The sequence below is a fragment of the Panthera onca genome, assembly GCF_046562875.1.
Source record: "Panthera onca isolate mPanOnc1 chromosome Y unlocalized genomic scaffold, mPanOnc1 haplotype 2 h2.ChrY_unloc_6, whole genome shotgun sequence".
In the NCBI taxonomy this organism is placed as follows: domain Eukaryota; kingdom Metazoa; phylum Chordata; class Mammalia; order Carnivora; family Felidae; genus Panthera; species Panthera onca.
This window is the reverse complement of record NW_027675869.1, coordinates 330,105-350,425: the sequence shown is the minus strand read 5'-3', so window position 1 is coordinate 350,425 and position 20,321 is coordinate 330,105. Positions and strand designations below refer to the sequence as shown.

The 20,321-nt window shown below is 41.1% G+C and overlaps 1 protein-coding gene across 1 annotated transcript in view; it reads left to right on the top strand.

Annotated features, from left to right (window-relative positions):
* The window catches only part of LOC145715279 (coiled-coil domain-containing protein 71L-like), a 39,878-nt gene extending 22,073 nt beyond the window's left edge, over positions 1-17,805 (top strand). The window contains exons 2-3 of the mRNA XM_081794940.1: positions 2,508-3,213; positions 17,774-17,805. Coding sequence (XP_081651066.1) covers positions 2,508-3,213; positions 17,774-17,805 — 738 coding nt within the window. The remainder of the gene's footprint in view (positions 1-2,507; positions 3,214-17,773) is intronic.
* The last annotated feature ends 2,516 nt before the right edge of the window (positions 17,806-20,321 follow it).

The window sequence follows — 20,321 nt, the reverse complement described above, 5'->3', positions numbered from 1 at the left end:
TGGCATAGAATAGAGATCCCAGAATTGGACCCACATACCTATGGCCAACTAACCTTTGACAGAGCAGGAAAGAATATCCAATGGAAAAAAAAAAAGACAGTCTCTTTAACAAATGGTGCTGAGAGAAGTGGACAGCAACATGCAGAAGAATGAAACTAGACCACTTTCTTACACCACTCACAAAAATAAACTCACAATGGATGAAGGACATGAATGTGAGACAGGAAACCATCAAACCCTGGAGGAGAAAGCAGGAAAAATCATCTCTGACCTCAGCATCTGCAAGTTCTTAGTTGACACATCTCCGAAGGCAAGGGAACTAAAAGCAAAAATGAACCATTGGACCTCATCGAAATAAAAATCTTCTCCACAGTGAAGGAAACAATCAACAAAACTAAAAGGCAACTGACCGAATGGGAAAGGATGTGTGCAAAAGTCATACTCGATAATTGGCTAGTATCCAAAAGCTATCAAAAGAACTCACCAACTCCACACCCAGGAAACAAATAATCCAGTGAAGAAACGGGCAGAAGACTTGAACAGACACTGTTCTAAAAAAGACATCCAGATTTTCAAGAGACACATGAAAAGATGCTCAACAGCACTCCCCGTCAGGGAAATCCAAATCAAAACCGCACTGAGATACCACCTCATGCCAGTCAGAGTGCCTACAATGAGCAAATTAGAAGACTATAGATGCTGGTGAGGATGTGGAGAAACAGGAACCCTCTTGCATTGTTGGTGGGAATGCAACCTGGTGCAGCTGCTCTGGAAAACATTGTGGAGGTTCCTCAAATCATTAAAAATAGACCTACCCGAAGACCCAGCAACAGCACTGCTAGGAATTTACCCAAGGGGTACAGGAGTGCTGACACATAGGGGCACATGTACCCCAATGTTTATAGCACTACTTTCAACAACAGCCAAACTATGGAAAGAGCCTAGCTGTCCATCAACTGACAAGTGGATAAAGAAGTTGTGGTTTATGTATATACGATGGAATACTACTTGGCCATGAGAAAGAATGAAATCTGGCCATTTGTGGCAACGTGGATGGAACTGGGGGGTATTATGCTACGTGAAATAAGGCAGGCAGAGAAAGACAGATACCATATGTTTTCATCCATGTGTGGATCCAGAGAAACTCAGCGGAAGACCATGGGGAAGGTGATGGGGGGAAAAAGTTATAGAGAGGGAGGGAGGCAAACCATAAGAGACTCTTCAATACTGATAACAGACCGAGGGTTGATGTGGGGTTGGGGAGAGGGGAAAGTGGGGGACGGGCATTGAGGAGGGCACCTGTTGGGATGAACACTGAGTGTTGCGTGGAAACCAATTTGAAAATAAATTACATTTAATAAAAAAAAATCCAGGGTTTGCTCTTACTGAATATGAGGATAGCTTTCCATTTTCAGCACTTTATGAGCGTGAGGTAGTAGTAGCTTAAGCTGCGTAGATGAAAGTTTTGTTTGTGTGTTTAAGAAAAGGAGCTGGATAAAGACAGAGGCCTCTCACATGTATCACGTTGACCTTGGCAAGTTTCTCTTCTGATTGTTACCATGACTTATCACTCTTAGTGATTCACCTAGTTTGGAGTCATCCTTTCATACCAAATGGATTTCAGTTGATCATGGTGGGTGGTCTTTGTAGTATTTTGTGAATGAATTGTGTATGTGGTGATGATGGATGGACTATGCCGGTTGCTTTCAAAAGCACTTACACGGACGGTGTAACACGTTTTCTACCCTTGGAATCCCATACGGTCTCTTACTACTTTGTGTATGACTTACCTGAAATATCATGAATTGGTAGGTAGCGAATAGGTTTTAGTGGCACTGAATGCCCTACTGGCCACTCACACAGAATTCGTTGACGCTTTGCTCTTAAGCACACAATGACTCGGTCTTCCCTACGCTGCATGAAAGTGAGCATGGATACTAACTAGGCAAACTGTTTGCTGCTGCTGTGAAGAACAGCTTCCTGAACTGTGAGCTGTAGCAACACACGTATGGAACCCTAAGCAAGGCACAGTACATCGGTATTCTTTGAAAGGGTAGAGTAGTTATTTCAATTTGGCTTTCAGTGCGTTGCATGACAAGGCATTTTATTAGCTAAAACCCTCTTAGAGTCATGTTTGATTGCAAGGTGTGTGTACTGTCCACCGCTAAGTGTCATTTCATGTTAGATGGAATTATTGGAGGCTGAAGCACCCGTGCATTCACCTCTAAGACAACCCTCTTGAACTCGTGAAGAATTATGGGCCTTCTCAGGTAAGATTACGTGCAGGTCTTTCTCAAGGGCATAATCTTAAACAGAGCCAAACCTAAGGCAGCTTTGGGCAGCCCACCGTGATAAGATGTGCAGACATTGTGACCTCACAAAGCGCCTGGTCTCCTAGCAACTGCGATGTAACTCTCACAGCCTGACTCCTGATTTGGCTTCATGGTAGGAAATTCATCAGGGCCCTGCGGCGGCCACAAGACCTGGCAAGCGCGGGCGGCCCCTAGCGGCCTCACATCCTGAGCAGCATGAAGAGGAGGCGGCGCTGGCCCAGGGAGGCCCTGGCCCAGGCCGCCGGCGGAGGAGCCTCTAGCGCTGCAGGAGGGGCCGCGCTGGAGGCGCCTGAGGAGAAGGTGGTGTACATGCGGTGGCAACCGTCGCGACTGTCGCTGGCCAGCAGCACCAAGGCGCTGATCGACGCTTTCAAGCTATTCCTGCCCCGCAGCACGGAGTTCATGAGCTCAGTCGCGGAGCTCTGGAGCTACCTCTGCAGCCTCAAGCACCAGTTCTCCCCCCACATCCTGCGCAGCAAGGACGTCTACGGCTACTCCTCCCTCCTGGCCCTGGTCCCGGACCCCCGGCACCAGCCCCCCGAGGCCCGCCTCCAGACGCGCCGGCCAGCTGCCAGGCGGAGGCGCCACGGAGCCCGGACGGTGGCGGTCGGCCAGAGGAAGGTGCCGCCCCCGCCGCCACCGTCCCGCGAGGACAGCAGCCCCCGTAAGCCCGCGGCACCCGGGCCCTGCTCCAGGGGCCGCACCCTGGAGGAGAGTGGGAGGGCGGCCACCCCGACGTTGACCACCTTCCCCACCTTTCGCGTAGCGGGCGACGTGTGGGTCGAGAGCAGCCTGGCAGAAGCGCGGCGCCAGGCGCGCCAAGTCCTGGGAGTGAACCTGGAACCCGTGGTGAGACTCCGCCGCTTCCCAGTGCCTGGGCGTGAGATGTGGGCCACCGCCGCGCGACCTCTCAGACCCGGGACGGGCTGTGCCTGGAGGGATGAACCAGGGACAGCCGGGACCGCGTCCCCTAGTGCACTTTATGGGCGAAGAAGCACCAGATGGTCCACGCCCGCGCCCCCGGGATGCGGCGCCGTCTTCTTGGACTCCCGGGCAGCAGTGCCCTCGCCTGCCTCCCAGCACCGGGTCTGCGGAGGGAGGAGACCCCTGGACCACAAGGGAGGTCCCCTTTCTTCCTAACCCCAGATTGAGATGTCTCCAGGACTGTAGGGGCAGATCCATGTTCTCTCTTGTTCCCTCGTTGGTCTGAAGTCGTTAGACTTCCACCCCCACCCCCTCCAAAGGAATTTGGTTCCATGCTTGTGTAATAAAGCTAGAATTTCCTTGCTGTTCACCCACCTCCCGGCTCCTCCCGCCCCATTTGTTTTTGTTTTTTTTTTTTTTTTTTTTCTTTCTTTCTTTCTTTCTTTCTTTCTTTCTTTCTTTCTTTCTTTCTTTCTTTCTTTCTTTCCTTTTTTGACTGCCACTCTTTTTGGACGAATATGTGTGGAATATTCCATGTATTCTGTGGAATATGTGTGGAAGATCGAATATGTGTGGAAAGTTGTTGCAATAGTTGGTATTCTCAATACCAATTGCAATAGTGGGTATTCTCAATCCCACACCTTTCTGAGTTTTAACTGGATTCCAAAGCTTTGACCAAGGATATTGTCTAAGAAATTCAAGCGTATCACTGTTAATAATGTAAGGATTTGTATGGCTTTGAATGTCATGGGCTCGGTGATTACAAACCAAAAGATTCCAAGTTCAACTGTGTACACATTCTTAAGACGTTTCTAAAGATTTTATATTGAAATGTAATGTTTATGTTTACTGAGCTCCTAAAGGAAATGGTAGACACTTGGAAGGTTTTGTTTAGTAAAATTAACTTGGGAAATTCTTTATAAGTGGGTAAAATTGAAAGTGCATTGAGAAACCACATGGTTTCTATTAAAAACCAATGAGTGAATTTCAAAAAATAAATGAATAAAAAACTGGTGCTGGTTATGGACATGGATGGAATCCACTCGGAAATGACTTGGCCTTGTACCAATCTCACATACTGATCTGGGAATCTTTCCAGGATAATTTATTTTAAAATAGAAATCACATAGTGTAAATGAGTATGGGTAAGGGTGGTGACTAAACCTGCATACATAATAGCCGTTGGAATTCTCTGAAGTATTACTGATCTAGAGCGGTGGTACATTTTTTTTTGGCACCAAATAACTGGTGGAGGTTATCTTTGGGCAAAATAGATTTTCCTCACTTGTTTTTGTCATTGTTGGATAACAGGAAATATCCACATTACCATGCATCACTCTTATCAATATCATGGCAGTTGGTTAACAGTTTTGCTCCAGGACTTTCCTTTATTATCTTATGTCCATGCACAGTTATGTTAGCAGGTATTGGTCTTTTGTTTGACAATCAAAGACCACAGGGATCAAACAGGAGAGCCACACAGAGTACTTTTCACTTTTATGATAGTGTTTATATCCTGTGGCCCAGCATGGAATTCTTGATTATCCAAGTGACCTCAGTTATTGGTGGCAGCAAGACTTAATGGTGTTTAGTCAGTGGTGCCGCAGCCAGATTTTACTGCGATATCAGAAGGGCCAAGGAGTGATTTTGTACCATTATTCTTTCAAGTTTAAGTATTCTGCAATAGAACCATCCATCCCAGGCTGAAACATGACCTATTAAATCTTCCATACTACGGTTTCTCTCTGCTTGGCAGCTTTTTAGGGGAATAATGAGAGTTGTGATTTTTTTTTTTAATTTTCTTTTAATGTTTATTTATTTTTGAGACAGAGAGAGACAGAGCATGAATGGGGGAGGGTCAGAGAGAGAGGGAGACACAGAATCTGAAGCAGGTTCCAGGCTCCGAGCTGTCAGCACAGAGCCCGATGTGGGGCTCGAACCCACGGACCGTGAGATCATGACCTGAGCCGAAGTCGGACGCTTAACCGACTGAGCCACCCAGGCGCCCCGAGAGTTGTGATTTTGACTCTTGGGCTTGTAGAGTTCAAATGGCATAGCTTCCTAATATACAGTTTCCCAGTAAGCCTCATATTCTTTTTTTCACTACTCAATGATAATGTGTTGTTACAAATACTGCCACATAAGTAAATAAAAGTGAATAATTATTTAAAAGATGCAGAGGGTTAAATTATACTCGTTTCATAGGAAGCTTATATAAATTTTCGTTACTAGCTTCCATGGCCAATGGTATTTCAAATACAGAGGTTTTTCTCCCCCACCCTTCCCAAAGTAACTGTTTTAGCTAATTAGCCCCTGAGGGAAAGATACATATTTGTACAACTTCCCTATTTTATATAAATGTATAATAATTAAAATGAATCCAATGACCATATTAGAATGTAATTTCAACATATAGCTTACCGAGGTAGCTTCCCAGAGGGTTTTGAAATTAGATGTAGCTGGGAGGATAACTTTGCTCAGCACAGCTTTGAAACACAACCATGCAGTTATTTGAACTTAACTGAGAATCTTAGTTTTTCCCTGCTATACCTTGTTACTTTGTTGCACTTGAACTTGCATTCACGCTTTGGGTTATCTGGGCTATCCGATTTCGGTTTGGATCTGAATGTCCATCCTGAATTCAATATGTTGTTTAGCTGGTCCCTTAAAAAATATTGCCATTTCTAGTTTAAAAAACAGGATGTTAAAAAAAAAATCTTTGTTTTTGCTAAGTTTTTAGCAAAACCTTGCTGACGTTTTGTTTTACAACTTATAAAATGTGAAGAAACAACTAATATAGTTGATTCATATATTAATAGGAAAATGAAAGTATTTTATGTATCCTTTTGGGCAGACCGTGAAAAGGAACTTGACACGGTGGCCTTTCTGGTGAGGCATTCATTTACTGTCTTCTAAAACGAGTCTGCGCTTAGGTTGTACAGATTTTTGAAATAAATCCCATAGTCTTTATTCATTCTCGTACCTTTATATCTCATATGGCACAAGTAAGGAGGAAGTTTGTGACCTTGCTATGCTTGAGTGCCTATATGTGGTGACTGGCACCTCAAATAAGCTTTTGAATTCCTGATGTCATTTTTATCCCCCTTCTACTTGTCACCCAGCAACTTAATTTTCCTTACAGAACCAGTAATGTTATAATTGTGGAGAGCAAGCTTCATTGTTGTGTATTGTCACTGTTGTGCTGTGTGTTTTGTCCAAGTTTGAGTACACAATTTTTCCAGTATAATTTAAACCGGTGGCTGACACATATTGATTTGCTGTGTGCAAACAATAGTACTAGTGTTCTGAACACTGTTGAATAAAAATGCATGAAACATATTTGAATACAAAGAAATCTGAGCAATTTTGAACTCATAGTTTTTTGGTGTTCCAAGGATTGCCACGGAGCTCATAAAATGAGTGTTTTTAGTGCATATATAATTTATATATATAATATTTATATTATTTAGTGGATATATATATAAAATTTGCTTTATTGGTGTGTTTAAAATATTTTTGGTTGATAGTCATGTCTTATGGGAAATAGAACTCAGTTGTTTGTCATGGAATTGAATTGTGTTCTGGGACAGTTTAATGTGCACATATGATTAAGTTTAAAAATCTGCTTGTACTTTTCTTTTTAATGTATTAACTGTACATATGTGTTAGAGAATATGCAGTATCTGTCTATTTTCATGATGTTAGAAAGTTTTTGAAATGGAATCTTATGTTTGCATGTGAATCGCAAAACAATGTGAGAAATTTTTATTTCTTTTGTTAACGTCAACACCCTGGAAGCCTGGAGATATGGTTTTTATGCTATTTTGGGAGTCAACAGTTTTTCAATATCAAGTCTGATGATCTAGTGAATCTCTGAGACAATGCTTCATGCCACAGTCCAAACCAGTACCCAGTTTGCCACAATAAAGACTTTAAAACTGCATCAAAGTTCATTTTGAGTCCTGACTCCAACCCCCTTCTAGTAGCGATAGAAAGCCTAACACTCACGTATTTTTATATTATAAAAGAACGTAAGTGTGCTGCATAAGAGTAGCAGCAGTAAAGGCTGTCCTAGAGAATAAAGTAAAGCCAGAATTTTCATTACAGCCTAGGGGGTAGACGTAGAGTGCTAGCAAGGGCAGGATTCATAGTATTATGTGCCCTGGATTTGTCTTTGTGTCTGAGTTCCTATTAATAATTGGAGGCAGCAGCGTACTAACTGTGGATCACATTGCCTGCAGTGGGATGAAAGATTGACCACTGGAAACCATTAGAACTGTACGTAAGTTACAGAAATACTCTGTGCTTTAGCTTCCTGAAGAATCAGATGTGGTTAGTAAAGTAAACTATTGGACTACTGAAAGGATTAAAAAAGGATGTTAATGGGTGAACACATAGAAAATGCTTCATAAATGCTATTAATTGGAGGCATGTGGGCTGAAAATAAATATATATGCTGAGAGGTACTTGCGAGTTTAACATCTTGAAAATAGAGTGTGGTCTGAGAAAGCCAAAAGACAAATGATGAGAAGGTAATGTATGAGTGGGTTTAGTTGAAGAAAGAGACAGCAGGTGGTGAGGTTAAGTTGATTTATTAGGTAGTTTTCACTGTTGGAGGTTTTCTAGACTTCCTTAGATATTTGGGGTCTTTTTGTCCCTTGTTCCGAAATATATTTAAAAGATACTGTTATGTATATTAAATTATCTGAGAATTTATACAAATAATAAGAGTTACCGATCACGAACTTGCCAAATGTCACCACGAAATTTTCATTTTGGGTAAGCTCTTTATTGTTTGCTGTAAATCCGTGTGAGTTTACATGTACAAAACTAAATTTGAAGCAATATGTGTGAGTTTTGTACTTCCTGTGTTAAAGGAGACAAGTAAGTGCAGTAGTTAGATTTGAAATAGCAGAACGTTGTTACCATAGGGAATAGATAGCCTCACAGTTGAAGCATGGACACACTCATCTTTAGATTTGGGTCTAATGCCTGTGACTTAGCTCTCTTTCCACTCCCACCTGCAGAAGGAATAACAACATATTCTAGGTTGGGGAGCAAGTCAAAGTTACAGTAGCTGAAATTAACAATAAAAGAATTTCCCTAGATGGAATTTATCCAGTGGCAAGAAGATCAAAACTGAGCCTGGCTGCAGATTTTGCAAGAGCAATGACTTATCGTCAGCACTCCCTGTCTGGGCAATGTCACCTTACACTGAAATTTATAACATGCGGGACATATCCAGAGCCCAAAAGGAAAGCAGTGCTCAGAAAAGATGGGACAGTATGTCTCCCAAGCAAATTTGAATAAATATTCTAGGGGACTCAAAACTGAACTTTTCTTACTTTGAAAGGTATTCATAGAAATGTTAATGTTGAGATTCTTCCAACTACTGAAATAAGTTATGTAAAATGTGTATAAAGTACATATATTTATATGTTTATATTTATTTTTACATATTTTAAATATATTTATGTTTAAAGTACAATTTCTTTAAATGTTTAGTAGAGACAGTAGAGAAAAAAGGGTGTGTTTTATGGGTCTGCACTCAGATGAAAATAAGATTACTGAAGTATAGTATACATTCAAAAGGACATATATTATTTTTTTTCATGTTTGTTTGTTTTTGAGAGAGAGACACCGTGTGAGCAGGGGAGGGCCAGATAGGAAGCCACAGGATCGAAGCAGGCTCCAGGCTCTGAGCTGTCAGCACACAACCTGATGTGGGGCTCGAACTCGCAAACCGTGAGATCATGACCTGAGCCAAAGTTGGACACTTAACGACTGAGCCACCCAGGCACCCAAAAAGGACATATATTATTAAAAGTATTCTGAGCACAGCTTGATGAAGTTAAGTTCAATATACTTGTGGAACCTGCACTCATTAAACAAGGTACCAATACCCCAAGGGACCACCTGTGCCTCTTTCAGTCACGGTCTATCTCTCCTTTGGGACAGGAATTATTCTGACTTCTTACAAAATATACAACTTTTGCTTGTTTTTGCACTATATAGAAATGGAATTATGTGTCCTACACCTAGCTTCTTTCACTCAAACTTATGTTAGTGATATTCATGTTATTGTGTGTATAGATCCTTTATGCTCATTGGTGTATAGAATTTCCTTATATGAATAGTTTACAATATTTCTGCAACTCTTGGTGGACATTTAGGTAGGTTATGCCTTAGGGTAATTATGAATGAAACTTCAGTGAATATTATAGGACACGTTGTTTGGTGAACATGTTTTAGAATAGTATTTATTTATCTAGGAGGGAATTTGCTGGGTCGCATGTCATCCACCTTATCAGCTTTGGTAAGATTCCTCCAAACTGTTTCCAAAATGGTTATACCAATTTACATGAACTTCTTTCTATAGTAGTGCCTGCATAGTGTCTGTGAGCTCTGAATACTTGATAGCTTTGCCAACACTTGCTAATATGGTCTTTTTCATGTTATCTATGCTGGCAGGTGTACAGATTTTTTTTTTATTTGAGAAATTTCAATCCAGGTATTGTCTACAAATAGTTAAAAAAAATACCCATAACATCCAAATTGCAGATCAGGACTTGCAATAAAAAAAACAAAAGCTTTGTTTCCCCCACGAACACCTCTTCCCCAGAGGCAACACTTTCTTTTGTTTTCTTTTCTCTTTTTTTTTAAAATCAGGGTTTTTTTAAACGGACCATTTTGTATGAACAATTTTAGATTTAGAGACAAATTACACAAAAAATCCAGTTTCCTCACCCCCACTAGTTTCTATAGTACCTTGCACTAATGTGGATACATTAATTATAAGTGGTGGATGAGCCATTATTGATTGACATATTATCATTAGACACATTATCATTAACAGTTAGGGTTTATTTTGTGTTATATAGATTCATAAGTTTTGAGAAATGTAAATGGTATGTACCTACTATTGCAGTATCATACAGAATAGTTACACCACCCTAAAGTGCCCTGTGCTCCACCTATTACCACTTCCTCTCTCCCCCTAAACCCTCATAGCCACTGGTCTTTTTACTGTCTCCGAAGGTGTTTTTGTTGTTGTTGTTCTTGTCGTTGTTGTTGTCATTGTTGTTGTCGTTTTGTTTTGTTTTGTTTTTCCAGAATGTTATCATAGTTGGAATCGTAAAGCATATGGCTTTTTCGGATTGTTCCCTTCACTTAGTAATCCACATTTAAGTTTCCTGCATGACTTTTAAGTAGCTCCCTTTCTCCCTCTTTCCTTCCCTCCTCTTCTGTCTCTCTGCCTTCCTTTCCTTAAGGGAGCTTATTTTTTAAAACAGCTTTTGCTTTACAGAAGAAGACTGGAAATTACAGAGTTCCCCTGTTCTCCCTCCTACCCCCAAAAACATAATGTTCCCTATTGTAAACTTCATGTGTCAGTGTAGTACATTTGTTACAACCGATGAGCCAAAATGGAAACTATTCTTAATGAAAGTCCCAAGTTTACCTTAGCATTCACTGTGGTGTGCAGTTCTGTGAGTTTTGACAAATGCACAATGCCATGGTTCAAAGCATTTCACTGTCTTACAAGATGTTTCACTGCCGTAAATATTCCCTGTGCTTCATCTACTATTCATCTCTCCCTTCCACCCTGAGTTCCTGGCAACCACAGGTCTCTTTACTGCCTCCATTATTTCAGGCAACACTTTTAACTGTTCCAGGTTTATATTCTTTTCTTAGGTATCTTCATGAATATAAGTAATGTAGCATACTGCTGCTTATTGATTTGTCAGTTTTAAGCACCGTCTACTGACTTCCTATGTGAACATGAGGTATATAGGTCGCTTAAGCCACCTGTCTTCTCTCTCCTCACCTTCTGATATATTCCTGAACTTCTATCTTTGTACTGTTTCAGTCAGGTCCCGCCAGCCGGTGAGTCACTATCGGTATTTTAAAGAGTTACACACGTGATGGGAAATCCCAGAAGCCAAACAAAGGATGGCGAAGCAATCAGGAATTAGTATCATCAGAAAGCTGTTTCCACCCCCAGGGCTAGAGAAACTCAGAACCATACCTAGCAGGAACTGAGAACATGGGGAAAGAGGCTCTTGGAAAGAAGCTAGAATTTGGAGGAGATAAAATCACCAGTAGCAAGTGGAGCGGGCGAGAGAAAAACCTCTGGGCTTATACCTTCCTCCCTTTCTCCCATCAAACACCCACTGGTCAAACCCCTCTGGAAGCCAGGTGGCAAGGAACCCGGAAACACAGTCTGTAGGAGAAGTGCAGGAACTGGATCTGAGGGCAAAAAGACATAATGGATGAAGTTACATATATGTCCCAGTTAGGGTTCTCCAGAGACTCAGTATCAATAGGAATTGGTTCACAGGATTATGGAGGCTGAGAAGGGCAGACCCAGGAGATCCAGTAGTTTAGTTCCAGGCAGACTCCAAAAGCCTAAGAATCAGGAGAGCTGATGATGTATGTTCCACTCCAAGTCTGAGTCTGAAGTCAGGAGACCAATATCGCAGCTTGAAGACACTCAGATACACAACATTGGATTCTCTCTTACTCTGCCTTTTGTTCCATTCAGGTCTCCAACCGATTAGTTGAGGCCACCCAGTGTTTGTCAAGGCAATATGTTTTGCTTAGTCTCCTGATATACAGATGTTCACTGTACTAAGAAATGTCCTCACAGACTCACTAGAAATAATGTTTAACCATATATCTGGGTACCCTGTGGCTTAGTCCAGTTAAAACATGAAATTAACCATCACAAGATATAATTTTATGTGTGTATGTATGTATGTATGTATGTATGTATGTATGTATGCATGTGTGAATGAATATATGTTATTTGAGAGAGACAGAGAGAGAGAGAGAGAGAGAGAGAGAGCATATGCTCAAGCAGGATAGGGGCAGAGAGAGAGACTTCTGAGAATTCTGTCAGTGCAGAACCTAATGCTCATCTTAGTCTTATGAACAGTGAGATCATAATCTGAGCCAAAATCAAGAGTTGGATTCTGAACTCACTGACCCACTCAGGTACCCCACAAGATGAAATTTTAAAATAGAGACCTAATTCCTTTACCTGTACTGTCATTTTTCATTCCTTACATTGTAAGATAAATGTCTTCCTTAACCTTGCTGCACTTTTTCTCGGTCTCCCATCAGCTTTGGACTTCTGTTTGTCATTGTTGTTAACACTGGTATTATGCTCTGCAATCAAGCCTCTTTAGATTGTTCAAGGTTGATTCTAAAACTTGAAAACTAATAAATGGTTTAAAATTGGGATTATTAAATAATATGCAAACATTAGAATTACTACACTTTTCCTTGAGTCCTTGGACCTGCTGAATGAGAACACCTCTGGGATCAAGGTGAAATGGGTCCTTTTTCTTTGTGTTCCATCAGTGCTTTAAACCACGCCATGTTTCACTTGGCTCATTCAGACTAAGACCATCTTACGGATATTTTCTCGCTCTCCTTAGTTTTCTAATTGCACTTCTTTGTTTTATTGCACTCTTTCACTGTTCTCAAATCATGCCACTTATGACATCTTCCTGTTAACCTCTTAGAGGTCACTTATGGACCCTTCTCTTTTCCTGCCTCATTTAGGTGGTGACTCAGTAGGTCTGCTTCATAGCTTCCTTCCTGTGATTTTCCTCTGCTACAGTCCCCGTTTGTTTCCATGGTTTCATGGTAAGATGGCTATCTGGGGAGTGAGGGAGCATTTAAAAGCCTGGACTCTAGAGCCAGACGGCCTGGACTTAGTCTTTACTTGTTCCACTTACCAACTGTGTAAGTTGGATGTTGGATGAGTTATTTGGCTTCTTTATAACCCTATTTCCTCCTCTAGAAGATAATAATCGTAATTGTATGTACTTTATAAGTTTCTTGTGTGGTTAATATGTAATAATATGTGAAAATAACCCATAACAGTGTCTGGCACAAAAATAAACACTGTTAATGTTGGCTATTATTAAGTATAATTTTTCTTTATTTTTTTCACTCCTTGTTTTGCTGGAGTACACCTTCAGATAACTTCCTAATGAAGAATGAATAGAATCAAATGTTCTGAGTCTTTGCACATCTGAAGATATCTTGAGTCCACTCTCAAATTGAATTGATAATTTTGATAGGTGTACAATTCTAGCTTCTTTTTTTATTTTATTTATTTTTAATTTTTAAAGTTTACCTCCACATTAGTTAGCATGTAGTGCAACAAGGATATCAGGAGTAGATTCCTCATGCCCCTTGCCCATTTAGCCGATTCCCCCTCCCACAACCCCTCCAGTGATCCTCAGTGTGTTCTCCATATTTATGAGTCTCTTATGTTTTGCCCCCTCCCTGATTTTATAGTATTTTTGTTTCTCTTCCCTTATGTTCATCTCTTCCACTCATAGAATTCTAGCGTCTATTGGCCAGTTGCCCCTTCCATCGATTATTCCCTGATCACAACATCATTGGAACTACAATATCTGCTCTTTAGAGTGTTTTTGACTCACCATCACTTTCACCTTCTTGTATTTTTCAAAACCATTCAGTACGTCTGGCGTATGCTTAAGGAAAAGGGAATGGAGGTTCACCTTTTGAAGGGCTTAAAAGAGAATTTATGAACATATTTTAGACTGCCACAGCCTGTCTGCTGGCCTCCTATTATTCACTTTCATCCTGCATGGAAAATATCCTCACCTTACCCCAAGAATCCTCCCTCTTAAAGACCCAACCCTTGTAACATCAGCTCAAAGTCCAGGATATTTTTATCCAAATTAGGTCCAGGTGTGAATGAGTCTCCTTGTGTGCACTGGTCCTCGATTCCACTTTCAATCTGAAGACCTATCAATGAAGACCTATGAATTAAGCATACAACCAACACAGGCACATGATAACCAGAAAACACACACACACACACACACACACACACACACACACACACACACACACACAGAAAAAACAAACAAACCAACAAAACACAAACATTTCTGTTCCCAAAGAAAGGAAGGAGGTTTTCATGAGTCACTGGTCCATAGCAATTCTGAAGATCAGCTGGCACAGATAGGCAGTCCTTTCATTGGGTCTTAAGGCCTGGGATTGATTTTCCATGGCTCTAGCTCCTCCGGGGTTCTGGCTTTCAACCTCCAAGTCATTCTTCCCTTCTCATGAAAGGTAGCCTGTGTCTACAGCCTTATGGTTGTCTCGGCCTACTTACTGATTTTAGGAGTTTGTGGGTCCAAAGCTTTCTTTCATTTTACTCTCTGGGATTAAGTAAACTCTTCTCTACCATGGACTTTTTCAAACCTTTATAAGGAAAACCACTCCTAAACTTCAAGTTATGTTGTAACAGAGAGAACCCTGTGCCCCACAGTTTACTCTGCGAGGGTATGCTTATGAGAGAGAACACCAGTATTCTCCAAGACCCTTCTTCATTTAGGACACTTTTCTAGCATCTTTTCCCCAATGTCATCTGCTGAGTGAGGTTGGTAATAATTTCACCTTCAATAAGAGTGACATTATTGATGTTATCTGTGCTAACAAAACATGAAATTGTATTTGAATGGCATTGAGTAAGGGCAAGTAGTATCGGTTAGGGACGTGTTCAGCTGTCACAGAAAGGCTGCCACCAGTGGCACGAACAAAGAGAGTTTTACTCACAAAGAGGCTGTAGGCTGTGTCCCATTAAGGCAGCAACGTCATCTGCAGCAGGCTGCATGGAATGGCAGAGCTGCCAATTTCTTTACGACCTACTACACAATTTTGGAGAAAAGGGTAGCAGCCATTAATATAATAATACAAATATTTTTACCACTTACCATCTTCAAGATGCATCACATGTGTGAGCATTTCAAGCTCACAGCACATCTGTGAGGTAGAATTGTTGATGTCTTTTGGAGGTCATTCGTTTTCTTCTTAAGTCAAAAATTAGCTGTCATATTTCTAGGGCATGTGGCTTCACCAAATCCCCTCCTAGGTTTCCTTTGCTTATCAATGCATCAAGCAAACTCATAGGAATTCTAGAATTTAATACTTGTGAGTCATGGAGAAACCAGTTCTGCCTTATCAAATCACATTAAATACTCATGCCATTCAGTATACTCTCAGATGAACCCTTGGAAGGTGCTCCTGTATTAGCGTTGTATTTCTGTTGGCAAGAACCTTGCCTCCTAGGAGGCACTGTAACTTTCATATCTATTAGTAATTGCCAATGAAGTAAAAACCAAGAGTGTTCTTTGTCTTCTTGTTGACACGTTATAATGTATACTAAGTTACCCCGTTTCCTTGTTTAATTTCTTCGCATCATATACCAACTGCAATATCATCAGGGAACAATGGTGGCCCGAATGTAGCATTATCAGCTCTGGAAACTTCAGATATGGCCACAGTAACAGGTATGGCCACGGTAAAAGTTAGGGTGGACTCCATCCAGTTCTTGGCCACTTGGCCTTGTCTGATTTTTCCCGTTTATCTGCCTCCCACCCCATACCCCCAGCCCAAGCAGCAGTGAGAATATGGTTAGTCAGTGAATCTCCAGCAGATACAGATGCAGATCATTTCTCTGGATAATCTTTATGGTTGCCTGTGGCCTGGGTAGCAGGACTGGTTCAGACAGAAACACCTGATTTGGGTGCCATCAAGCAGTATCTGTGCCCTCCCTCAGAAATGGGACAGTATGCATTTCAAACCCTTCAAGTCTCCACTTCTCCCTGCAGACGTCTGTGTTTTGTTGCTTTCATCCACCTACCAAAGCAACCCAAACTTTATGCTAAAGAGAGTGGGCCTCGTGTGTCCTTTGCAGATTGGAATGCTGTTACTAGTTTGGGTTATCTTAACAACAACTGGCAAATTATCTAAAAATGTAGAATTCGCTGTGAATTCAGAATCCGTACCTGTAGTAAGCCCTCCATGATTCCGTTGATTAGGGAGAGGTATCAGACCATACTGTAAGAAACCCTGCCTTCGAATGCTACAGCTCTATGGACTTTCAAAGCACTATTTCTAACCTGTTTATCAAAAGTCATTAAGTCTTTGTGAGTATACATTCAGAGCTTTTTTTAAGATCTGGATCGTAGTCTCCAATTTTTCATTACCTTCCTAACCCAATTATTCCCAGAGTTCTCTTTATTTTTGAATCGTTCTTTTGAGCATTTAAGCAAACCTGTCAAAAAAAAATTCCTCAAATTGAATATATGAACATTTAAGAGCAGTCAGGTGTTCACTGCCCAAATATTTTATGATTTCCGTTAGGAGTTTATTCTGTCTGTGGACGGTGAATAAACAAATGTCTATTTTTTTTTCTTTTTTCCCCACATAAATAAGTAGATGTGCAAGGTAGAATGCTAGGTACCTGTCAAGGGTAATAGGACATTCAGGAGTGTAAATAAGATTTCTGTCATCAAAAAAAGAAAAAAAAATATTTGATGAACTAAGATAAGCTAAAAAGCTTAAAGAACTTGATGAACTAAGATAAGCTAAAAAGCTTGATGAACTAAGATAAGCTAAAAAGCTCTACTGACACGATGATAAACTCATCTTTAAAGCTTGCTTTGTGTACTGATATTATTCCTTTTTTCTTGAAATCTAAAGAAGCTTTTCTCTTTGGCTCTTAGCATGAAATGAAAAGACATTTTCCCCCTATATGTTCTTCTGCCTTTTTTAGGCTGAGCTTTTACAAAAGGCTTTTATGTATTCATTGTTTTTTATCTTCATCCTTTGTCCGAAACAAGCCTTGAGATTGGGAATGATGTGGACTATTTCTAACACAAGCTAAGAGGACTTAACTACTCATAAAACCCATCATTTGAGGAGGCATTGAACTAGTATCATGGAGTTCCTTGTGCAGCCCATGGGCAGGATTCCACTGAAGTAATCGATAGCATCGTGGAGACCCTGTCTCTGGAAGGAACTAACAACAAATAAGGATTTGACCTTATTGGCAGATTTTCCTAGAAATTTAGGAATCAAGAGGGCCAGAAGTGGGATGGTGGGAGAGGGACACTGGAGAAGTGCTGAATACCCAGGTTCACTTGAAGCCAACTGAGCAGAGGAAGGTTCTGCCCTGGAGGAGTTTGGCTCAGCAGGGATTAGCTTCCAATTGTTATGGACTTAGTGAAAATACACTCATGAGAGCCTACGTGAAGGATGCCTCCAGAACTCTAAGAGGATTCGTTCCTTTCTTATGTCTTTTTTTATGGAAAGTGTCTTGGCGATGCTTACTTCACCTTTGTGTGTCCACAGTTCTTCCTCCCACTAGTTGTGTTGCCATGAACCTCCTTACATAGCCATTGCTCCCCTCCTAGACCACGTGTTCCTCATGGACAGGGCTCACCTTAGCCATCCGTGTGTCGTTACTACAGTGCCAGCCATGTGCAAAGGACCCTGTACATAATGAATGAATGCAATGTATTTATGGGGTTTCAGTTCCCAATTTTTACAGAAGAACTAGCTGTCTCACTTCAATTTTATGTGTAACAGCAGCACTCTATACTGGGGATTCTCTCTCACATTCTCTCTTTTTACAAACACCTGCATAATCAACTTTTGATGAACTCTTACCCTTTTGTGATCAGATGAATTGAGTGGAAACTTTGCCATCTCTTAAGATCTTATTTGCAACCCAATACCACTCAAATTCCCTATCCTAGAGTAAATTCTTGCTTAGCAAGAAGCACTATAGTTCAGTGACTAAGAGGGTGGCCCCTGGAGCCAGGCTGCCTGGGATCTGAAATCCTATTTTGCTCTATTTCTAGCAGCAGACCTTTGGACAACTTACTTTTTCTCTTTGTTACTCAGTTTTGTCAACTGTAAAATCAGGCACAACCTAGCACCTTCACCATAGAGCTCTGAAACGAATTCAGTGAGGTAACAAAGGTAAAAAACTTAGAATAATGCATGGAACCCTCTTAACTGCGAGTCAGTAAACACTCACCTTTATTAGTGATGTAACTACATTTTTGACAAAGTCGCTGCTTGCTTACTTAAAACCTCCACATTGTCTGTGTTGAATGTACAGAAGAGGTGAACTATGGAAGGCACCATGTCAGAGTCAGGCTTACTTGGTAGAATGAGTTCCAACTCCCTGATGCTGGTGATTGCAAGACGATACTCAAGGGCACATAGAGGCACAGAGAGGCACAAGGCCTGGTACAAACCCATAACAAGATGATCAGAAAGCCATAGGAAAACAGAGGGATCAAACTAATTTTCCTTTAGTTCCCACCATACACCAGTACAGTTCTCTGCAATTCACACACGTTTCCCTCTCAAGCAAACATAACAGGCCTGTGGGAAAGGTATTATTATTCCCATTTAACACGCAACTAGACTAATGCTTAGAAAGTTTAAATAACTTGCCAAATATCACATCTATGTGGCAGAGCTAGGATTTGAACCAGCATCGGTCACATCCCACTGCCTCTGCCAATCTTTAGAAACATCTTTGGAAGAAGTGAAATATGTTAATCATAATGATGCGCTGAATAACATAGGACTGGGTACTATAGGCCCATGCAATCCCAAGGCGGGAAAAATATTAATTTACGAAGGCTATTTTGCTTACTGTTATATTTCTCAGAGTGCACAGCGTAAGTGTTCGCTCTTTGCGAATTGAGTGAGTTTATGAGGGAATGGACAGAAGTGTGAATACCTATGCTCATACGATTACACCGTGTAGTTTGGTTGAGGATCTCGGGACACTCTGCCTTACATCTTATCTCAGCAGAGTAACAGGAACATTAGAGCTGTCATAGAAGGTGAAAGAGAAGGTTACTTATCATATCACTCGTCCCAAATTACTCGTAGGCCAGTTTAAAAAGCAGCACACAAACATGACAGTGAGAGAGAGCCAGGAAAGCTCAGAGAGAGGGAGAGAGAGAATCCCAAGCAGCTTCTACACTGTCCTCCCAAAGCCTGACTCAGAGCGGAGCTCACAAACTATGAGATCATGAGCTGAGTCAAAAGCAATATAGTCACATGCCTAACTGACTGAGCCATCCAGGTAATCTCACCTTTGTTAAGATTGTAATCCCCAGGTTTTTACGGAGATAAATGACAGATCTTACAAACAACAACAAAACAGATTAGAAGGATGGTTCAAAACCAAGGATTGCAAGATTGCAGTAAGGATATAATATGTGGGAGTAATCAGGGTGGGTGGGAAGAAGATATGGCCAGGGGGCAGATGGAGGGTGTAAATGGAGGCTGGAATGTTACCAAAGGTGGAGACTTGTTACTTCCACTCCTTTACTCCAGAACTTGTTGTCCCCAGCATGTGATGTCCACTTACCATATGCTTCAGAGCTGGAGGATGGATAAGCTGCCCATTGTAATCAGGGGAAAACATTCCACCCACAGAATTCACTAATTGGCCTGTTCTATAATGTTTACCCTCTTACTGGCATTGCTAAAAGCACCTACTTTCTCTATACCACCATACACCAGGTGGATTTTCCCTTGTCAGCCTTTGCTCGCTTGCTTGTGAGTTTATTGGTCCACCTGTGGCCTTTATTCACCACTCACCGAAAAATATAGTAGCTCTTGAAGCGTTTGTTAAATCCTAAGGTGGGCCTAGTCAGTTTCTATTTAATCTTTTTCCTTAGTATGGGTTAAACTTTGTTAATGTACATGTTTCTTTTTTTAGGTGAAAAGTAAACACTTGTTTAGATTATCTGTTCATTTGCTCGCGCGCACACGCACGCACCAGGCGCACACACACACACACACACACACACACACACACACACACACACTGGTTGATATCATGACTGGCAAGAGGTAACATTCTCTCTATTCTTACTAATTTGCATTTCCATAACAAAATCCTAGAAACAATAACACACTCATACACGCTAATACAAGCATAGACTCCCTTTATAAAAGGGGCCACTAAAGAACATTTAAAGTTGCTTGAGGAGGAAAGAAGGGATTTGAGATATAGGATGAACATGTGTACCTTTTAAAATTCACATCCACAAACTACCTATTCATTTAAAAAACAAAAACAAAAACAAAAAGAAATCTGTTTCACTGATACTCAGCAACAGCACTGTGCATTAAAACCTAAAAGCACCTTTTATTTTGCATTTACTAGCTTCTCATTATAATTGATTCTTAACTAGG